The sequence below is a fragment of the Urocampus carinirostris genome, chromosome 8 (assembly GCF_059441175.1).
Source record: "Urocampus carinirostris isolate Australia breed hairy pipefish chromosome 8, RoL_Ucar_1.0, whole genome shotgun sequence".
Lineage (NCBI taxonomy): Eukaryota > Metazoa > Chordata > Actinopteri > Syngnathiformes > Syngnathidae > Urocampus > Urocampus carinirostris.
In genome coordinates this window covers 33357842-33381450 of record NC_142356.1, presented here as the reverse complement: position 1 = coordinate 33381450, position 23609 = coordinate 33357842, and the positions used below count along the sequence as shown (strand labels likewise).

The 23609-nt window shown below is 35.9% G+C and overlaps 1 protein-coding gene across 1 annotated transcript; it reads right to left on the bottom strand.

Annotated features, from left to right (window-relative positions):
• Positions 1-1213: 1213 nt before the first annotated feature.
• Positions 1214-23351, bottom strand: tmc6b (transmembrane channel-like 6b). Its single transcript, XM_088342458.1, has 21 exons — positions 23290-23351; positions 17525-17685; positions 16006-16136; positions 14912-15076; positions 13856-14011; positions 12012-12120; positions 11851-11935; positions 11501-11758; positions 9582-9796; positions 9343-9487; positions 7993-8148; positions 7737-7915; positions 7569-7659; positions 7376-7473; positions 5906-6001; positions 5732-5807; positions 3708-3841; positions 3434-3610; positions 2961-3039; positions 2790-2876; positions 1214-1626 (listed from the first exon to the last, which is right to left on the bottom strand). The coding sequence occupies exons 2-21, from the start codon at positions 17578-17580 to the stop codon at positions 1618-1620; spliced, it is 2502 nt and encodes an 833-aa protein (XP_088198584.1). The 5' UTR covers positions 17581-17685; positions 23290-23351; the 3' UTR covers positions 1214-1617.
• Positions 23352-23609: the final 258 nt, after the last annotated feature.

The following is a 23609-nucleotide window of genomic DNA, read 5'->3' as shown; positions in this document are numbered from 1 at the left end:
ACCACTTGCAATGACTTGATGAATATGTAATATTATAATATATGGACATAGAAAATGCGAAAATAATGCTTTATACTTCTTTAAAGATTTAAAAACGCATCAGATAAAATTACGTTTTTTGTTTTGCCTGTAGCAAAACATGAATTAACGTAAATTTCTGACATTCTTGAAAAAAAAAAATCACGATTTTAGAAATATATTAAAATTATTTCATTATTACATTGAAACTAAGGATGTTTGATACCACATTGTCAGACTCATAATGAATCAATACCCAAATCTTGGGATGCCATTGAAACCATGACCATATATACAATTCTGAAACAGATTATTTAGAATAAATCGATTTTATCTCAACATATTTTTCTTGTCACCTAATCTATTTAATGGAATTTACAATTTCTTTATTAAATGGTAAATGGACTGCATTTATACAGACACCAGAGGGCTGCTAATTTAAGTATTGGCTACCATCACAAGTACGAGACATTAAAGGGAAAGTGTGTAATATTTAACACCTAGTGACTCCACCAAAAATACAACCTGGAGAGTGATGGGCACAGCCCAGCTGCACTTGCCCAAGACACAACACAGGAAGTGGTTCCCCTACGACCCTGGCGGTTATGGGATCCGTGAAAATAAACCATGAAGTAGTAAAAGAAAACACCTTCATTCATTAAAAAGTAGTAAGCAAAAATACACAAACCATCAATCAAACGTAAGCCTCATCTAAGGGGGGCGGACATAGTTGTCATCTTGCATCAACAACAGGTACAATAAACCTTGCAAAAAGGATGAGCAATATTATGAACGTAAAAATAGAGCAGTTTGGTCACTTTGAGTCTGTGGTTTGTATTCTCCTTTGGGAATTTTAGCATTCGTTTTGGGTTGCACTACACCAGGGATCTCCAACATGGTCTTTTTGAAAACAAACTGTCGGGAAATCCGTGCAAATTTTTACAAATGTTGTCCACACCCGGCATTTTAGTGATAAAACTATGAAATTCAGTTCGCGGACAAAAATTTAGCATTTACATTTTGGTCGCAGACTTTTCAATGCACCTATGTACTCCCTTGCATTCTTTTGAGATCCTTACATTTTCTAACACATTCTCCAAACATACATGCCATACTAAATGTGGACTATAATTATTTAAAGTCAATTTACCCGTTTGTGTCAATGCTTATGACAAAATACAAGTAAACTACAATATGTATAAAATATAATTTAATTTGAGTAAGCATAACTACTGAGTAAGAACAGAAATACAAAAACATTTTCCAGCAATTTGCCTGAGCACAGGCAATTGTAAAAATATACAATAATAATAATAATAATAAAGAGACAGTTCACAGTTCACATAAAAGTGCTTCTAAAATGTTCTGAGGAAATCAGTTACTATAATAAACTGTACAGTCTGCTACTGTTACTTCTAAAGTTTACTTGAAGTTCTGTTATTTTACTATGCTGAAACCTTTGCTTTCCCTCAGAGAACATTTTCCCTTTAAAAAAAAAACATCAAAAGTTCAGTTTAACAAATGCAGATTAGAAAATTCTTCTCTTAAATTTAACCCTCGGGTTTGAACGGAGCTTGTTCCAATACAGTAGTTTGTGTCTCAGGAATCCTAGAAAATAAAATGGAAATAAGCATTCTTAACATGATTTGTGTAATTTCATGGTAAAGTATGTATTTATACAGCCTTGTTCAAACACCACAATTTTTTTACAGAAAGAAAACAAGATCATGTGATGCACACATACTGGTACCTAGTCAGATATAAACAGCATTTTCTTTCTGATCAAATTTGCACTCACTTGAAATGGACATTTAAATCGACTTTGATTTCTAATTATTGTTAGTTCCATAAACCTTTTTTAAACTCGGTTTCAGTTTTAGTCTTATCTCAGTCACCATTGTTCAATGTTAAAACCTTTGGTGAAGTTCAATCCAATTTTATTTAAATGATTAGAAGTCAAGTATTAATTTGTTATTATACTTTTTGTGGTTTTAGTCAACATTTGAATCTTATTTTTGACAGAAAAAGCAGATACAAATTTTGAAAAATGAAAAAAAATATATATATGTTAGCTTAAAATAACGTTTTGATTTTATGGAGGAAAACCAATGTTAATAAACACATTCCGAAATGCCATTTTGAATTTGTCGCACATTTGAAGACAGTAAGAAAACCGTATTCAAAGAATCGTACCATTCTCTTTTTTTTGCGAACTCAAGTCGCAATGACAATTTACCCTGATTTGAATTCCTAGTTAAAGGTACAGTGTGTATCATTTAGCGCCAAGTGGCAAAAAAAGCTTCATTAATAATAAAAACAAAAAAAAAACCAATATTTATTTAAAAAGTGATAAAAAAATACATCAACTATAATAGGATAGTGCATTTTCTATACTAGTATTTGGTCGATAAATTTTCAATCCTTCAACATGACTCGAGACTCACCTAGAGGGAGCAGATCTTGCTACTTTGGAAAGCCCAAAACACCAAAAACCATGTGAACGTCCGGGCAAAAAAGTGTTTCGTAAAATTGTGTGTTTTGATCACTTTGAGTTTCATTCTTCCTTTTGCTTTCTAGCACTCATTTTCGTCATGCGACGCAATACAGGGACATCTAGTCGGAAAATAATACACACTGTTCCCTTTAAAGAGGGTTTTTGACTAATTAAGTATTTCTTTATGTGAAAAGAACTGTTACCAAAAATATTTTCATTCTCTTTACGAAATTGAAACTATTTCTAACGCGCATCGTGCCAACTCAGACTTCCTAACCTGGCTTGTGAGTCTCCGGCCAGGTATTCGTCTCTGCTCATGAATAGACTGCAGGCGGGTGATTAGAAATTTCTTGTCCTCTCCCTCCTGAGCAAAGAAATAAATAAAAAGTTAAATATAAGGGGAAAACAGAGTAGTTTAGCAGTAAGTTTAAAGTGCAATTAGACGAACATTTTCAATCTGCTCTTGGAGTAAACTGATGATCTTCCTTTGACCATCCAAAACTTGACTGTGGAAATAGATGACGATCCTGATGGGGAAAAATATTTTTGACTTTCGTAACAGGATAAAAAGAAACAGAGGCCCCTCTACATGTGAGATTGATCCGTTCCCGGATTGAGCTCTTATTCAGAATTTCTTGTATCTCGGATGAATTTTCTTCATAAGAAATAACTGAACACAAGTGTGCAGGATCAGGTATGTATGGGGAGGAAACATATGTGGTAACCTGGATGAGCTGATGCTGGCAGTAAGTGGTCTCAAGCACTCGGCCCTTTAGTGGTAGCATCTGAAAATCTTGTAACTTTGATTTTCTCTCATATTTCCTGCAAGATTTTTGCTCAAAAGACTCATATCTGGAATTTCTCTGAACTACAGCAGCTCACATGTAGCGGGTCCACTATATTCATTGTCGAAATACTAACAGGAAGATGCCTGCTCCCACAAACAGGAACAGTGGGTTCTCCACCAGATAGGCATGAGCCCTTGCCATCATGGATAAATTGGGATTTTCCTTCTCTAGGTCCTCCACCCAAAGCTTTCCAGCCTGAAACATTGTTTTGAGTTCACGAAAGGGGCCGCAGTACGAAGAGGGTGTGAGGCTAAAGAGGAGAAACAAGGCATATGAAATAATGTCAGAAGTGATCTATAAAAGAACACATTTTTGAACAAAGTCTGTCTTCCAGAAGGTGCATTTACCTCCACATAGTGTAGGTGACACAAACGGAGGCTCCGAGGAAGGAAGGGAAGCAAAGTAGAGTGATGAAAATTGTGGTCATCTGGCTGACTCTGTACGGCCTGCTGGGAGCCTGGCAGTTCATCATCACACTGCCCTAGGGAAGCACATTTTATAAAGTGTATTTCACTTAAAAGAAAATATTTTAGGATAAAAAAAAAACAACTGTCACTTGAATATTACCAACAATTATGTATTTCCAAATTTGCTGTGCAGTTTCAGATACTGAATATTTGTTTGAACAAATAAATATGGAAAAATAAATAGCTGTTAGGATTTCTTGTAGTTAACTCTATCTAGACATTTGTTGTATTTTTTTCTGTTTGTTTTTGCTTATTAACAAAGTAATTTACATTAATATTTTACCCCAGAAGTGTCCAAACTATAATGGTTTGGCCATTTGCTGACAACCAATCATTTTCAGCGGCCCACACAATTCCATTAACATTAGATTTGCTAATTAACAATAATTTAACTAGAAACGCTTTATTGCCATTGATAACAATGTAACAAACATTGTTGACATAGAGAATGGACATTGCACTATATGATTAAAATGGAAGAAATAAAAATAAGATAAAAAGAATGTTGAGATAAATAGGAAAAAAATATTTACAATATTATGCTTGGCCTATGTTGTAGGTAGAATAGAATAAAATAGAATATACCTTAATTGTCATTGTTACAAAATGGGTTGAACATATTGTGACAACGAAATTGGATGGTTTCACATATTACAGTGAGGATAGAAGAGAACAAAGAAGATAAAGGAACAAAGAAGATGTTTGTATTGCCCTTGTTGCAGGCTTTGTTTTTCTCCGGAGGGAGGTGTATGAGGTGGTGAGGGACAGACGGAGATGGTCGGATCCAGCTAGGAGGGGGGAGCTCTGTACGCATGTTTGATGTTACTGTACACACGGTCCAGTGGTTTTCCCCCTGGTAGCACAGTCCACGTATTGAATGAATCTGGGAAGTACAGTCCTTAAGCATGCCTGATTAAAGTAGCCGGCGACGATAAAAGCTCCGTCGGGGTGTGCAACCTGCTGTTTATTGATAGCAGCGAGCAGGAAATTTAGCGCCATGCTAACATTAGCATCCAGTGGAACGTAAACAGCAATCACAATGACCACAATTAGCTCTCTCGGTAGACAGAAGGGTCTACCCGATACTGCTAGAAACATCAGAACAACAGTGCAATGACATAACATAATTCTAAAATAATTTGATAAATAAGATATGAATACTGAATCCGTTTTTCTACATAGGTTTTCATATATTATGTATCAATTCTTTTTACACTAGAAAAATGTTTTATATACTGTGTATAGTGACATAAATACTGTATTTAGAATTTTACAGTATTTCTTTTTATAGACAATACTGTTTTCCTGCCCATTCATTCAATCTCAAGTAAACATATTCAGCTTCGGTTATTCCCGAATTGTTGCCTAAATAAAGTCCGCTTGCAACATTTTGGATTCCACTTAACGTATTATAAAATGCTGAATTGAATTTGTAATAAACTAATAATATTGATTTATTTTTTGAAACTGTGATGTTGGTATGCTTGTATAGTATATTTTAAATGAAAATATTTGCCCTTTCCATCAGTCAACTTGCTATTATCTGGCCTTCCAAAAAAGCACCCTAACAAAGTAATAACTGTCACTGTAGTTTTAGTCAGTAAGGTGAACAACATTAATGGCACCACCTGAAATTATTTGTCTATGCAAAAAATATGATAATTCCCAAAATTGTTAACAAACTTTCTTCCTTTTCCTTTACTCATTGGCCTAATATTAAGTCTTCAAACAATCCAAATCTAAAGGAAAGACTCATGAAAAAGTGTTTAATGAGAAATAATGTAGAGCACTACACCGCCACTGTTAAGCTAAAAAAACGACAAGGAACCTAAATCACTAAACTTTTGTCCCAAGGTCACAGCCATACTGTCCTCAAACTGCCTCAATTGAAGCTTGACTATTACCTTTTTGATGTAAAATAGCAGCAGGAGCTTCAGTATCTGCATTGCAGGCAGTAAAGGAGTGAAGAGAACACCCAGCCTAAAAGAACAATGTTCAATGGACAACGCCATCATCCATAAATCTATCAATTACTGAGGACTTTATGCAGTGCACATTAAAGGCAGAGTCATCCATACCAGGCCAACGTTTGCCCGTAGATGAGGTCAAGGACGTTTTTTGCGATATCAAATACTGGTTTCCTGCTTTTCTTTATCACCCTTTCTGAAAATAACCTGGAGCCAAGAAAAAAAATGACAAAAAAACATGAGAAAAAAACACTTGTATTATATTAAAATAAAATGCATTTTATTTGAATGTTTTTATTCAAGCAATTTATAGATTTTTATTTGAGCAAGTCTCTTGGCTAAAAGTATAAAATGACCCCTTTAACACTCTTCTTGATCCAATCAAATTGGTTGATAAGCGTTAAAAACAAAAGGGAAGCATAATTTTGGGCACTATTAACGTAAGCGGACACGAACGGGTTCCTACCACTATTACGACGTTTAACTATTGTGTGTCGAAATTTCAGTGGCCAAGTAGCAAAATTGACAGAACATTTTAACAATTGAATGTTGTTCTTTATTCCAGAGTGAACCGTGCTCCATTGGCAACAAATAAGGAAGTTAGTTAGCATCCACCTCGTAAAAACATTTTAAACATACATTGAAAAAATAAAATCTGTTGAAAATTCGTCTTATAATTTGGTTGAAAAAGAGAAGTTGACAAAACGTCAAAAACCCAACTTTTTGGGTGCTACATTTAGACAACATTGATGAGCTAAACACAAACCAGTTCAAGATATCTTTTGTGGACTAAATAATGGCCAAAATCATCCAGACCAGTTTTTGTTAAAAGTTACATTTAATTACTTTTTCATCAATTTGTCAAAACAAACAAACAATGGAAATAAATGAAAATGAGCAGAAATACTAGTCTTGTTTTATCCGCCCCAATTCTGTCCCTACCTTACAAAATAATATCGCAGTCAAAACTTTAGTCTATAAAAGATTGTATCTAGATTGCATTTGGATGATGTTTATGGAATTTTTACATATACTTGTAGCACTTCATCATCTCACTCACTATCGCATTTTTGTGACTAAAAAGTGCACCAATTATAAAGCTTACTTTCAACAAATTGTATTGTCTTTTGCGGAATATTTTCCTATATAAGGCCGCGCCTGACTAAAAGACGCATTGAATTAAAACAACCTCAAAGAACTAGGCTTCATTGAAAATGAAATGAAATGATCTGCATTTATATAGCGCTGAAAAAATCATGGACTCAGTATTAAACATTTTATAGAACATTAACATAATAAAATCTGGTTTCACCACAAAATGAGTTAATACATTTATAAATGGTTGCCGTATCTAGTAGCATTTCATTGTAATTATGCATTTCCATTTAATTTACAATATTTCCAGTAAATAGGGCACACTTAGTTCACCTTCAAATTCACAGAAATATTTATTTTTATTTTAGTTTTATTCAGGAAAATATGGTAATTATCTAAATAGCAAATGATAATCAATATAAAATACTACCTCATATTTTTTTACAATCAATCAATAAATAAAAAACATAACTATGAAAGGCTCACCTCCAAATTAACTCTCCAAATAAGGTGTCTAGAAGAGTAAAGATGAAATCCATTAGCAGGAAGCGATAAAGTTCTTGACCGACAAAACTTTCCCAGCACTGTGAATTAATAAAAAAAGCATCACCATTAATAGACAAAGCAAAAACACTTGCCAGCCGACAAAATTAATTTCGTATTAATGAATTTTTGTTACTTTCAGGCCAATACTGCTTGGATTAGCTGCCACTCGACCCAGCCAGTGGTAACAGAGTACTCCAAGCACACTCATTTTCAACATCAAGTTTCTAGAAAAGAAACAAATATACATTTAATCACCTTGACACTATTTTTCGACAATCCTCTACCCGGGTTTTAGTTTTACCTGCCAATGGCAACGTATGTGCGGACGGAAGGTGACTCGTAATCCTCCATCCATGACGCCAGGTTGAACATAATGGGCAACAGCAAGTTAATACCGGACACTACCACAGGAAGAGCCAGCAGGCTGGCCTCATTTAGCAACGGGTCCTTTATCACACTGCGGGAACTTTGCTGGAGGTTCTAGTGACAAATTAATTTAATTAAATATAACATCACCAGCACAAGACCAGTTTTGAAATGCTACAAATGTGTCCTACCTGGTGCAAATATTCAGAAAAGTAGTAGATTGAGAGCACACAAGCAGTGGTGCTCCCTACACAAATTGCCCACGCAAGACAATGGACCGCAACTCTCCACACTTTCTGACAAGCAGTGTTTTTTGAGTGTTTGTGGTTTACCTCTGCTAGTAGCTCCTAAAAATAAATGAAAAGGGTGAGAAAATGTTTTGCATCGCATTCCGCTATGCAAGTCACAGTTTAATCCTGGTTGATATTATAAGTTAGGGGAGTGGTTTCTCAAAAAGGGGATACTTAAAATGCACTTTGTAGGGTACTCGACCAGGGATGTTAAACTCTTTCTGTTCTGCGACAGGCCGAATCAGTAAAAAAATGTCAAATTTTTACCTTTGTTAGGCATTATTATGCTTTTAGCCTACATAAATAACCTAGCCTACATATTATAATCACAGACAAGGGAATTTTTTTCTGAACACAAAACATTGATTCACGACCAATGGGGAAAAACATTTTCATGTTTGGCATTGAGTGAATGCAATTTTAGACCCGAACAAACTCACCACGCTACACAAACTCAACACTGTCCTCTAGCAGCCAGAATCAGCATTTGGTTTGCATTTATTTAGAAAAATCATAACTTTTGTTAGAAATTACATAGGGACTTTCTTTTTCTTTTGATATATTCAGAAAATGTATGCCGGGCTGGTTTAAATCATCCAACGGGCTGAATCTGGCATGGCCTGCCTGTACTAGACATTTAAAAAACAGCTTCAATGCAAAATCACAGCACTTGCCACACTTCTACACAGTTAAAAAAATCAAATTAGTCCCATAGGAAAATCATTTTGCTTATTGTTAAGTATTTGTTTTCTTGTTTTAATTTAATTTTACTAAAATATTTAAGTTGACATTCTTACAGATTAAAACATGTACATAATTTTGAAAATCTTTCCTAAAAACAATTATTTTCTGTAAATACATATTACTAAAAATATCAAATAATTTAGCTCATTTTAAGTTTATTTTCTAAATTCAAACATATTTTTTCTGAAATAAAATGCTCATCATAAGTATTTTTTTTTAACTTTTTTTTTTTCAGTAAAAGCTCATTTTAGGCCTTTTCACATTTGAGTTTAAAAACTCAATACTATAATTCCTTCTTTTTATAATTTAAAAATACGTTTTTCAAAATTCAATAAATAAAAGAAAAATAATTAAGGGAGCTCATTATTTTACGCAGTAAATAATAAAGACACTTATTGTTTTCTTGTTAAAGAGCACAGAGAAGTTAGAGATACTCTTTTAATGCGTGATGGAAACATGATCAAAGTACTCTAAAGTATAAATGCATGAGGATATTTCTACTTGTACCTTAAGTTGGGTGCAGATATTCCCAGACATGAGCTTAACAGAAGATTTTTTGATGACCTTGAAGTCCCAGGAGCAAAACGCCTTTATGGTCAGAATGCTGTGAGATTTGTCAATTCGGAAGCTTCGACCAAACGACTTTGACATGCTTGTGGGAGATAGCATGACAATGTATAAAAGGAAATGGACGTCTTTGTTTGTATGATATAAGCTGACAATGCAAATTTCTTTAAAATGCGTACCTGTACACAAGAATAATACATGTGACAAAGAAGGCCATGCCTATAGTAAAGAAATAGGCAAGTGGCATCTTGTAAGGAATATGTTTCAATGTGCAGTCCACATTGGTTCCATTGGATACAGATATATGCTGCCCTCCACTTTCATTCCTGCAGCTCATACGCAGTGTGTAGTTACAGTAGTATCCATAGTACATCACTGAATCTGAGAAATATCCCTAAAACATGACAAGAGAAACAGTTGCTAGCTCAGAAGAAATATGGATTTAAATCAGGTTCAAATATATAATTTATATTACGATTCCACTCGAGTAATTTTGGATTGTACCATACTAATATTTAAATTCAAGGGTGTACACATCAATGAGCCTCAACCTTTGAAAAAGTCAGACCTGCGAAAATAATTTTTTGCTGATCCTGATATTTCCAAACTTTGTTTATTTAAAAAATATTAAAATAGTGAATATTGGGGTCATTTAAGTGTAGATTTGCCATATTTCAAGGCATCCGGACTGAGGATGGCTATACTGGTATTGGATGCCATATTTGTGGGCATTTGAGCTAAAACTTTTGGTCAATATTTGCATATCAATATTTCTGGGAAATATAATGTATTGAATATTCTGTTGCAGCCCTTTGAGACTCTTTGGGATTGAGGGCTATAAAAATAAACATGACTTAACTTAAAAAGCCTAAAAGACAAGAAAAGTAGTTTTTTAGATGTAAATTTTAGGAATATTAGCTATATTTTTATACTGGCACTCGCAACAACTCCCATAAATATTTTAGAGGAAAATTGTTCTATTGTATGTTCTATATATACTATTTGTTTTAATCTAAAAAAGCCTAAATATGAAGAAATCACCAGTGTTTTAGTATATTAAGTGAATTAGTCATAATTTGTGGTAGTGGGACTTGCAAAGGCTCCAATCCATGTTTTGGGACAAAATTATTTTAATGTATGTTCTATAGAGACTATTTTTATTCAAACAAGATAACATCTAAAATGCTAGAAAACCGTGGTTATTTAAATGTAATTTTAAGTACATTTGCCATATCTTGTGATATTTGAACAAGCAACGGCTCCCATTGATATTTTTGGGAAAAATGATTCTAATGTGTGTTCTATACAGAATACTTTTTATATTATAATACTAGAAAATCACTTTTATGTAGATGTTATTTCATGTAAATTTGAAATATTTCATGGTATGGCAACTTAACACATTATTAATATTAGTAACGGCTGCCACACTTGCGACCATAAGATTAGATTGCTACCTGATTAATGGTATATAAAATGTTATTTACAATATTCAGATAAGTTTTTGGACACCTGATAATTTCACTACAGGACAGCAAATTAACTCTCATGGCTCACTACTAAGCAACAAACTACAGAGGCCCTTCTTCATACGAAATTAAACCTGTGCCAGGATCGAGCTTGCATCTAGAATTTTTCGAACCAATTTTCTTCATAAAAAAATTCACAGCAAAAAATGTAATCCGTTTCCGGCCTCCCATAGTCATCTGCTATAAAACACACCATCCAGACCAGTAAAAAACATTCAAATAGTAATTGAACACAAAAATACAGTAATAAAATAAAAAAGATTATATTAATGAAACCATGCAAGAGTGCGGGTAGGGTCTATATGGTGGGAATCACAAGTGCTAACTGGGACAAGTAGATGCACGGTTCACGAGCGGTAGCGTCTAAAAATTTTCGTAGCTTGTATTTTCTCCTGTATGTCGGGCAATTTTTGCTTGAAAGACACCTTGTATCCTGAAATTGGTAGCTCATTTGTAGAGAGGCAACTATACTTTTTAGATTTCTTATTAAATAAAACTTGATTTGTTAATGGAATAAATAAAATGTATATTTGTAACATCATGTGTGAAACAGTGAAAGTATAGTTTACCGCTCCAGTAAGAAGCTCCAGTCCAGTGAAAGATTGTCTCCCATCAGGGAGAGCTGGAGGGAGCACTGCCTGAGGAAGCACTATAAACAAACCAGTCATCAGGAAGAGGAAGATGTTGAAGAACAGAAGGGTCTTGAGAAACAAGAAGTAGGAGAGGACCCCGCTGCCGAAACGACCGCTCACTCGCTTGAGTGCCACCTGCCACAGCTGCAGCGAGTGCACAAAAGAAAGCCAACTGTACCAACTTTGTCTTGCTGCCTGAAAGTGGGAAGTGAAAGTGAACAAAACGTTGTCTTCACACAAATCAGCATGTTAGGAAGTGTAGCCTTTACAAGGATGTTGGAACTCACAATGATGATGTAATATTTGAGTCGACTGCAGCAGGGGATCTGTTTGCCGGACAGAGTGCGTCTATCTTTTTGCAAGGCTAACCTCCTGCAACACATCCATGCAGTATTTAGTAGCCACTAGAAATAATACAAATAATAATGTTAATCAAACCTGAACAAACCTGAGTTCGCTCTTTTCTGCAACACTGAGCGGCATTGCCCGCAGCATTCTGATTCTGTCGCTTACTGACAGGTTCTGCAAGTTATTTACCAGATGATCCCTTTTATTCACTGGAAGAGAAATATAGAGTAAATTAACAAAATGGATGGACATGTTTATTTTGTTTTTAATATTAGACACCTGCTATGGAGACTGCATAGGTTTTTTTTTATTTTGACTTATTGCACACTGTTATTTATTGTTTTGACTTTATTGCACTATTAACGTCATTGTCACTATTAGCCAAGCATGTTGCTGTTCTTTGATACCCACACCCTTCAAGGTGGATAAGTTTGATAATCTGTTAAAAAGAAAGGGTTCAGGGAAGGCCCTTTAAAACATGTTGGAATTTTTTATCTGAGATTTGGGCACTCACCTGCTCCCTTTGCAAGTTCCAACTCCATTAATGTCTTCTTTCCTTATTTTTAGTGACCACTAAACTATAAGTTGATCATTGATGAATGAATGTAAGGCACAGAAAGGAATAGCTTAAAAATACGGAAACAATCTCACTATTTAAGGAGAAGAATCTTAAAAAAAAAACATTTAGAATTTTTGGCCTTTTGTTGCCCTTTTGCTTTTTAAATGTGCAGTTTACATATGAGCAGGGTAACTTATTCTATGGCACAGGAAATCCCAAGAGCCAAGAAGAGATGGCAGGTGTGAGAGCGTTCTCCATTCGGGCCCCAGTGCTGTGGAATGCTCTTCCCCCTGAGATTCGATCTGCAACCTCACTGGAAATGTTTAAATCTAAGCTTAATACACATTTCTATTCTATAGCACAGGGGTGGCAAACAAATTTGACAAAAAGAGCCGAAATTTTTAACTGTGAGTGTCAAAGAGCCACACCATGCACTGACCGGCATTAGACGTAACCTTCGCAGATAATTTGCAGTCAGCATAAAAACAACAAATCTGCCAAATTAATTTCAAAATATTATTTATTATTTGTTATTAACTCTGATGGATTTAAGTGTGTTTTAAGAGGGGAGCCACAGTATAATGAAAATATGATGAGGCAAAGAGCCGCATTCTTATTGGCCAAGAGCCGCATGCAGCTCTAGAGCCGCATGTTCGCCACCCCTGCTATAGCATATGAATAACCTATATTTTATGTTGACAAATATCTGTGTATTATTTGTTATTGCAACATCCATTGCAGCCTGGTCATCCTGGAAGGGGGATTACCTCATGTGCAGTCCCTTCTCAAGGTTTCTTCATTTTCCTCATGTTGAGGTTTTTGAGTTTTTCCTTGCCCTCATGTAGGTTTTAGATCAGGGGATGGTGTAATAATAGTCTGTGGTTTGCAATAATCTGTGGTCTGTGCAGCCCTTTGAGACTCTTTGTGATTAAGGGCTTAACAAATAAACATGACTTGACCTGACTTGAAATCACTTTTCTAATATAAACATTTACAAGTATTAGGGCTGAGCCATATGCCCAAAATCGTAATCCTGATCCTGGATGATTCAAATTTGAATCAATCGTAAACAATGCAATACATATAACTGAAAAAAACATACAGTAGATTTAAAAATAAAAAGAGTGCGATTACAAAAAGGATTCTCTGCAAAAACGTAAGACTACCATAACTGATTTAAATCAATTTTAGTGAGCTCGTTATCAAAGACAATAAAGCTCATTATATCATATTCTGAATTCCTTCTTGATATTTAAAAAAGCAAATTAATTTGATTTGATTTGATAACTAACTGTTACTTGATTTATGCCTTTCAATCATTTTTTTAAAATTAATACTTCAATTTTGATTGCCTAGCCGTCTTTACTATCTATTATTCTTCTTACCATCTGCATCTATACTGTCTGCCTCGATTCCGTAACCTCGTATGCTTGGTCTCGCCGAGCGTGAGAAGTCTTGTATGGAGGGTCGGCTCTGCTTGCGTCTACGGAGCTGCATGGTCCGGTTGTAGTATTGAGAAATAATGGCACCCCTGCTACGGCCTGAAAACACAAAATAATTAATTTAGCCTACAAGCAGATCCATTTTAATACAGGTCCACTCCCTGCAATACATAAAATCCAGTAACAAAATTTGCTGTAAAGAAATCTTTTCTCCATGTAAGATTTTGTATTCTTCTGGCAGATTCCCTCCATAAAAAAGGAACTACTGTAAAATTCGGACAATAAAACTTGACTTTTTTTTTTTTAATATGAGACACCTGCAAAAGGGATTTAATAGGATTCCAGTTTGTTATTTTAACCATTATAAATTATTTACTTCATTGTCACTACTGCCCAATTGCTTTGCTGTGTTTTGATTTCCACTTCCTTTAAAAGCGGCTGTTTTTAAAAACCTTGGAGATTTAATAACAAGTAAGGGCTCAGGAGAGGGCTTTTAGAACAGGTTGCAATCTCTTTTCTGAGTTTTTTTCTCCTTGCAAGTTCAAAATTAATTGTTGTCTTCTCTAATTGTGTATGTCTAAGAAACTTTAAACGCATCAAACATTAGGGAAACAGTTTGCATGCCTGGTGCTACACATCAACTCACAGTAGTAGGCGTTAAGGAGAGCAGTAACCCAGTACACACATCAAGCCAGATGTACTGATGACACAAAAGGCCAATTCCTCGCCACAATAAATTTTGTTGTTGTCCCGCAGAACTAGGCTAATTTAAATTTTGAATCCCAAGAAGTGACTTCAGACAACTTCCGAGCATGATTAATATTGACCAGTTACAAACTTTGGGTAAATAAGGCTCATATCTTTCCATCATTGACTAACAAATATTCCAGTTGTTAGGTGAAACGAATAATCTAAACAAAGGGTCAACAAGCAATAGTGAACTAGAAAGCTAAGAACTGCTAAAGAGCTTAATTTCTCCACCGGCTCAGAAAAACATACCAATGGTGCGACTGGGCATGGAGGACAAGATCTTCAAGGTTGCTGAGGACCAACGTTCACCAGTGGAAGGGTCAGTTTGTCCATCACCCTGAGTTCCCAGTAATCTTTCCTGGCTCCTCTGATCTCCGCCCTCTGATCCAGGTCTGGACAGATAGGCCACGTAGTCTGTGGAATGAATACTTACGGTAAGTTAACACGTATGTATATGGTGGGAAATCAACAAAATCTTAAATATTATGCATGGTATTTCATTTTATGAAACAGTTGTGTCAGAATGAACATTATTTGGGTGCAATGTGGACATATCCACAACTTGGATTGGGCTGACAAAACTACCTGGTTTTGCGCAAACGTGGTTGGTTTTGTTTTGTCAAAACTTCCGCCCCAAATTAGAATATTTTATTTTGTACAACCCCCACCAGAAATATTTTTTCTAACAAAACAACTCTCCTTTAAAATGTGCATATCTGTTAAAGCCCCTTAAAACACAGAAAGACAGAAAGACGCAGAGACGGACAAACAGACAATAAATGGATAGATAGGTAAAAGATTGTTTTTTGGAAAAAAAAATTCATTTGAAAATATCAACTTTTTTTTTGTAAAAGCTTGGGTTATTTTGTTTTGCTATGATTCCAGAAACAAAAGTCGCAAAATTGGATCATTTCATTATGAATAACGCTTCCCGAAACTGATGTTCTAATGAAAAGCCCCAAATATTGTCTTTTCTTTTTTAAACCGAAAAAATTATAAAAACTTACTGTCTCGTTTTTTTATAATCATTACTTTGTTTTAGGGAAATATACAATTTGGGTCCAGCGAGTGCTTTTCAGAGTTTAAACTGAACACTTCTAAGCTAAAACAATAACTTTCAACTCCTTAATGAATTTATTTAGTTCTGATCGAAATTTGTAGGTCTATTTTTTACTGTATTTCATTTGTGGGTGTAATTGGCACTATCAGTATGTATTTCTTTCAAACTTATGCCAAGTGCCGTTTTAGAGTTTCTAAGCTATACCTACTCCAAACTACAAAAATACAAATACAACAGATGGAAGTTTTTAACGCTCCAAAAAAAATCAAAAAAGTTGACACACCGCGGCTCTCCTCATCCAGTTCTCTCTGTAGGCACTGTAACTCAAAATCTTCATTTAGGTCTCCATTGTGCATCTGCTCCACTATGAGCTGTTGGAATGAGTCATGAACACCTTCCTCATCTGCTGGGCTCCTGTCACACGGATTAGAATAAAACAAACAAACACACAAAAACAAGACACAACTATAAACACAAACGTTCAATACAAAAAAAATGTACGGTATTGAAAAAAGCTAAAAGGAAGTCTGAGAAATTGTAACATGGTAATTGTTACCAGTAATCCCAGGAGAACAAATGTGAAACAAATGCAGCATTGTCAAAGTCTGACTAATTGCATATTTGTGTCGAACTAATTACAATATAGCTCTCTGTAGAAAAGACAAAAGAACAATAACACCTCAAAGTAAGTAAATGAGTAAACAAACTTCTCTTCAAGCTCTTCATGCACTGTTCGAAATCTTTTCTGTACCACGGACTAGTTCCTTGTCTGACAACATATTCACTGTCCGGTCCAAGCATGGCATTAAACATGTTTGTACTTTTGCTCAAATATTAATGATGAAAATAATTAAAAAATAATAACATTTTTGATCATAGCAACATTAAAAAAATTAATAATAACGAGCATAAGGCCACTGTGTAAAGTCATGTGGAACATTTAGGTGTCTAATAGGGTGACGGAGTTGCTTTACCCCTCCCAGACAGGTTTTTGAAATAAGGGAGGAAAACGGAGCGTCGGAGGGCACAGGGAGAACATGCAAACTCCACACAAGAAGGTCGGGAATTGAACTTGAGAAGTATGAAGTGTGAGGTGGACGTGATAACAGCAACACACTCTGGTCACTATCGTTTAACGCAAAATATCACATCAATTGGCATGCCAAGTAACTAAAAATACAAACTCAACAAATGAACCAACCCTGCAAAAAACTTGTTGATGTTATGTGGTCTACGTGTCGTGTTCTTGACTGAGGGATCCGTGCACCCTCCAACTCCGATGCAAGTTTTTCCAAAGCGGCAAGTTTGTTAAATATTGTTCTAGCATGACGTAGTAGACCATTCTCGACGCTGATTGGCTATAAGAGGAAAAGTACATTTTGATTCATCCTTCATTATATCTTCGGCAGGCGACAATCCTCATTTGCAACGTAACAGTTGCACCACCAGACAGGTGACTGCACTCGCCCGTGCGATCCACACCGATTTTATTTCAAATCTACCACCTCAAAACCCTTGTTTCAATTCAGTCTGACACATAGCAGTGTCAGTAAAACAACAATATATAAAAAACAATGGAACACTGGGCCACAGTACCGGTCCGCGGCCCAATGGTTGGCAACCACTGTCAAATGGACATAGACAAACAAAATATCCAAAATTAAAACAATACAACCTCCTGTTTTTCAAACTGTTTGTGTCTCCGCCCACTGATTGTGCTAAGCTAAGGCAGGTGAGCTTCAAGAATTTTAAACAGATAAAGTAAGAACAGGACAACACTGTGTGAAGATAAAAATACTCACTCCAGTCCAGCTTCAATGAGGGGGTGGCTCACGTCGTAGTTAACATTCCGAGCCATTCTTCACTACCGCTTTTGATTGTGCGTTGGGTCCTTTCTGCGGGGTTCACACCCTTGCCAGCTCATAAATGCACTCTTGTCTCACCGTGACGCTGACTGTACTACCTGCCGAAAGGGGAGGAGATGCATAAAAGGAGGCTGGACAATGAGAACACGAAAGGTAAAGGAAGGGAATCCAGCACATGACTTTGGAATCTGAACGTACGAGTTGTGACTTGCTCGTTGTGTTCATTCAGCTGTCATGTAGCAATATGGTTTTGTGGTCTTTATAATTCATGCAAAAGTTGGTAGTTTGCGATTTAATTAAAAGGAATATTAAGGCCATATTTTGAGTTTAATAAGAACCTATAAATTTTAAAGTCTTTCCATTATTTAAAATAGTAGCTCAAGAGTGTTTCAGTCACTATGGCTCCTTATTTAAGACCTGCATGTGATGATGCCCGACTCAGACAAATTGTGCCCATTATAATGTGAATATTTATACGCGCTCATATACACTCTTCTATTTTTCATCCTTTTTGGAGTTTTGGTTTGAGTTTGGACTCGACTTCAAGCAGGCCTTTTCTTACTTTTAACACTTTCATACTACGCTGACAAATAGAGATGAAAAAAACCTGCCGGAATAAGCATGACATCACTCTCCAGCATTCTCCCTAGGTCCTATCCCTCAAACCTAATGTGTTCCACATGGAACAGCTGTGCTAAAAGTAAGATAAAAGCAGGTAAGCGCAATCAAAAATAAAGAATAAGGGCTCTTTGGCATTGTTAACACATACCTGATACAGAAAATATTCAATGTTTAACTTTTAAAGGACACCTCTAACGAAGCACCCTATTTTAACCATCAAATTCAATAGTATGCTATTTGTAACCCCAAATACAAGTTATTACATTTTACTCCTAATTGATAATAGTCTTACATTACAGTATTCTTAGTGTATTTCAGAACCATAATTGAAGAATATGGTCTGATTGCCTTAAGTTAGTTTGAGATGTTTGTGTGTGCTTAATTGCTGTTAAGATTGTTGATAAAAATTGTTCAAACCTCACATTGTTTATTTGCTGTTAATAGTGTCAATAAAATTGTTCAAACCCAAAAAAAAAAAAGATATGACCTGGGTCTTTGCAAACACACATAAAACTGCCTTACAGTCTGGCTGCTAAAAGTACGACCAGAATAGAGTCTCCCCGTAATGTTAAACACACCTATTGTTCACATTGTTTTTCTATTGGTGGAAAGGACAAAGTCTGGCATGGGTAGTTCAAAAAAGTTTGTTATTCATCTTTGGAGTATTTAATGCATTATCTATAAGAGTAAGTATTACCAAATACTTACCCTCATACAACTGTACATATGTATTTTCTGGTTCCTTTAAAAAGAGTACAGAAGTCTATATATTTTCAAAATCCTCACTATCATTTTCTGTATAAAAATGACACCAGCAAGCAAGTCTTGCGTTATCTCTGCAAGTGATAACATTGTTTAAAAAGCACTTTCAACATAAAATGGGGCTCTTAAATGACAATGGGAAATGTTTTTCAAGATCCGAAAAATATTTTTATCCATTCTGAAATACAGTTGCGTGGGTTTCCTCTAGACACTCCAGTTTCCTCCCACATTCCCCAAAACATGCATGTCAGGTTAATTTGCCGGTCCAAACTGTCCCTAGGTGTGAATGAGTGAGTGACTTGTGTGTCTGTATGCGCCCTGCGACCGGCTGGCAACCAGTTCAGGGTATCCCCTGCCCACTGCCCGAAGATAGCTGGGATGTGCTCCAGCACCCCTGTGACCCTACTAAGTATAAGCGGTGCAGATAATGAATGAAGGAATGAATGTCAGGTTTGTAATACCCAAAGGCCTTTAGAAGGAGAACTTAAAAAATGGTTTCTTTTTATTGAGATGAATTGACTTAACCATCAGACAACCTGACACGTCATTTAACTCAAGCCAAGTCATGTTTATTTGTATAGCCCTTTATCACAAGGAGTCTCAAAGGGCTGAACAAACCACAGATTATTGCAAACCACAGTCTATTATTACACAATCCCAAGCCCCACAATGCTTTGCGAGGTGTGATTTTAATTAGTTTTTATAGAAAGTCGTGTCCTTCATAACAAATTGAAAAAACACAAAAAGGCTTGATTAAATAAAGGAGTGTCTCAGATTTTCTAGTACAGTACTATCTTTAAACATAGTGCTGTGATTGTTTTTGCGTTCAGGAAGAAAAACTACATCATATTGTACATCTGCATTCATTTTTTTTTTCAACTTGTTGGGAAAAGGTTTACTGGTGTTCTGGACTGTCTCAGAAAATTAGAATATTGTGATAAAGTTCTTTATTTTCTGTAATGCAATTAAAAAAACAAAAATGTCATACATTCTGGATTCATTACACATCAACTGAACTATTTCAAGCCTTTTATTATTTTAATATTGCTGAATTTGATTTACAGCTTAAGAAAACTCAAAAATCCTATCTCAAAATATTAGAATATCATGAAAAAGTATACAAGTAGGCTATTCAACTAATCACCTGAATCATCTAATTAACTCGAAACACCTTGCGAGGGTTTCCTGAGCCTTAAAAACACTCAGCTTGGTTCAGTAAACTAAATCACAAGTATGGGGAAGACTCCTGATCTGACTGCTGTCCAGAGGACCATCATTGATACCCTCCATCAGGAGGGTAAGACACAAAAAGAAATTTCTCAAAGAGCAGGCTGTTCACAGAGTGCAGTTTCAAAGCATATCCACAAAAAGTCTGTTGGAAGGAAAAATGTGGCCGGAAACGCTGCACAACAAAGAGAGATGACCGCAGCCTTAACAAAATTGTGAAGAAGAGCCGCTTCCAGAATTTGAGGGAGCTTCAAAGACAGTGGGCTGAAGCTGGAGTCCAGGTATCAAAAGCCACAGTTCACAGACGTGTCCGGGAAATGGGCTACAATAGCCGTATTCCCATGGTCAAGCCACTTTTGAACTCAAGACAACGGAAGAAGCGTCTGACTTGGCCTATGGAGAAGAAGCACTGGACAGTTGCAGAGTGGTCACAAGGCCCTCTTTTCAGACGAAAGCAAGTTTTGCATTTCATTTGGAAGTCAAGGCGCCAGAGTCTGGAGAAAGGCTGGAGAAGAGCAAAATCCAAGTTGCTTGAAATCCAGTGTGAATTTCCCACAGTCAGCAATGGTTTGGGGAGCCATGTCAGCTGCTGGTGTTGGTCCACTGTGTTTCATCAAGTCCAGAGTAAATGCAACTGTGTACCAAGAGATTTTAGAGCACTACATGCTTCCATCTGCTGAAAATCTCTATGGAGATGAGTATTTCATTTTCCAGCATGATCTGGCACCTGCCCACAGTGCCAAAACCACCAGTAACTGGTGCACTGACCATGGCATCACTGTCCTTGATTGGCCTGCTAATTCCCCTGACCTGAACCCCATCGAGAATTTGTGGGGTATAGTTAAGAAGAAGATGAAAGACACCAGACCTACAAATGCAAATGAGCTGAAGGCCGCTATCGAAGCATCCTGGGCATCAATAACACCTAAGCAATGCCACAGGCTGATTGCCTCCATGCCACGCCGGATTGATGCAGTAATCCGTGCAAAAGGATTCCCAACCAAGTACTGAGTGCATCAATGGACATTTTCAAATGTTTGATTTAGTTTTGCTGTTATAAAATTATTTTTTTACTTGGTCTGAGGAAGTATTCTAATATTTTGAGATAGGATTTTTGAGTTTTTTTCAGCTGTAAGCCAAAATCAGCAATATTCAAATAATAAAAGGCTTGAAATAGTTCAGTTGATGTGTAATGAATCCAGAATGTATGACATTTTTGTTTTTTTAATTGCATTACAGAAAATAAAGAACTTTATCACAATATTCTAATTTTCTGAGACAGTCCAGTATATGGTTTCTTTCTTTCTTTATTTTTTTTAATGGACATTGCAGCTGGGACAGAATACTATGATGGTGACATAGTTACTAAACAAAGCCTGGTGGGGGAGGAAGCTGCACTACTGCCAAAACAAATAGTTCGGACAACTTAAATTTAGAATGCAGACAAACTATACAGATAGCCAGAGTACTCAAATGAACAAAATTGAAATCACAAGAGGAAATCATAGTGAAAAAAAATACTGAATTAAAAGATCTCAAAGAAAAGGTTTCCATCTTTTCATTGCAGAGATACTGTACAAGAGCAACAACAAATCATCGATATCTTGGCAAAACAAAAGCAGGTTTATTTAAAGAGGCACTGTGCCTTATTTCACACTCTTATCTAACTTCATTCATTAAAAAAGAAATACACTAATCCATGGCTGTATCATGGTTTACTTTTCACGCTTTTGCCAATGAATGCCTTTTGATCGTACTTTGTGTTCTGCATTTTGATTGGCCAAACAAAAAAGAAGCTTTCTATCGCCAGCAAAGTTAAACATTTGCATCTGCTAATCTTGCTTTGGAGCCACATGCAGGTCTTTGGTGCTCCCGGACACTTTTTCAAAAGGTTTGATCATAGAAAAATATATGGTTTCTGTAGGACAGAACCGGAAGATGAATGCAGTATTCAATAACCTTCACGTGATAGCGGCAAAGAATCCTGTAAATAATAGAGGAACTGGTCCATAATCAGTACAGTTGTACAAAAAAAGCTGAGGGATTATTTTTAAAATTATAATTCACAGTTCAGATTTGTACAAAAAAACAACAACAACTTTATAAATTACAGTACTTTTTTTTTTTTAAATCCATGAGTTTGTAAATTAGGTGTGTTCCTGAGTAATAGGTAAATAAATAGATAAAAAGAATGAATAAATAAATAAAGGTTTCTACTATGCGGGTTTTGACTATCGTGGGGTTTTTCAGTAACAGAACCCCCATGAAAAACGAGGGATTACTGTACTGATTTAAAAAATACATACTGGAACGAGGTCAAAATATTCGCATTTATTTTACACGACTTGAGCCACACTTAAAGTGAGCTGACATAATAGGTCCAGCATCTTCTGCTACAGGTTTCCCTTAAGCCTAATGAGACATGGCTCATTTTGGTCACTTTAAGTGTCCGTAGTTTGTATTTTCCTTTTGCTTTTTAGCACTCGTTTTCAGTTGCACTACATAATACTGCAACATGGGGTAATCAAGTAATACACACAGTCCCTTTGAAATACAGCTGATCAGAATAAAATATCGGGAAGATTGAAAAAGGAATTTGCCAAAAATGTATAGAAAGTGGCTTCTCCTGCAATGATCAAAAACAAAAGTAGGAAAATGATCACTAAATTCTGGCTTCGGATCAACTAACAGTAATCCATTGTGTGTTCAAGCACAATGCATCTCCCTGGAAATCTAACTACAATCCAACACAGTTTACGTGGAACTCTAAACAACAAAACATCCTGCTATTGTTCAAAATGAGGCACAAACTAATTCACAAAACTCGCTTTTCTTTCAAACAGCTGCATTTCAACAAACACGTTTTTTTCAACGACGTAAGACAAAAACATACACATACAAACAATGACTTTCTGTCCTTTTCTTGAAAAGTTGTTCGTTAAGTGCCCCCCGGCAACCAAAGCACTTAGTCAAACGATCAATTTAAGTTGTCAAATGTTTTACTGGGATGTCAGTGAATACCAGTATCATTACTAACATTTATAGATAAGGAATAATAAAATATACATTCAAATCAATCAGTATTCACTCACCAGTTGATAAATTAAGCTTGCAAGGCTCACTGAGTCTAAAGTTTGACAGTAGTCAACACAGATGGCAAAACGCGACTGCACGGGGGACACCATTGTCAAAAATGGGGGAGAGTGATTTTAGAGTATTGCACAAATTGCAAAAAAGCGAAACTGTGTTGAGTTTGAAACGCTGTATACCCTGATCAAAAACTGTTTCACGGGATTTTTTTGTGAAAATATTGATTTAGTTTCAATAAATACTGAAATACGAGCAAGTATTTTATACTTCATACCCACGGGCATTTTTCGCAGTGGTCTAGCCTGATTCGTACCAGTTGCTC

What these genes read in the sequence shown, in the direction of transcription:
- tmc6b (XM_088342458.1), bottom strand. Translation starts at nt 17,580, where the DNA reads ATGGCTCGGAATGTTAACTACGACGTGAGCCACCCCCTCATTGAAGCT. An exon ending in AGACAGTATAGATGCAGATG is followed by an intron (nt 12,121 to 13,855) that starts GTAAGAAGAATA and finishes TTTCTCTTCCAG; the next exon opens with TGAATAAAAGGGATCATCTG. An exon ending in TGTATTATTCTTGTGTACAG is followed by an intron (nt 9,488 to 9,581) that starts GTACGCATTTTA and finishes ATCTCCCACAAG; the next exon opens with CATGTCAAAGTCGTTTGGTC.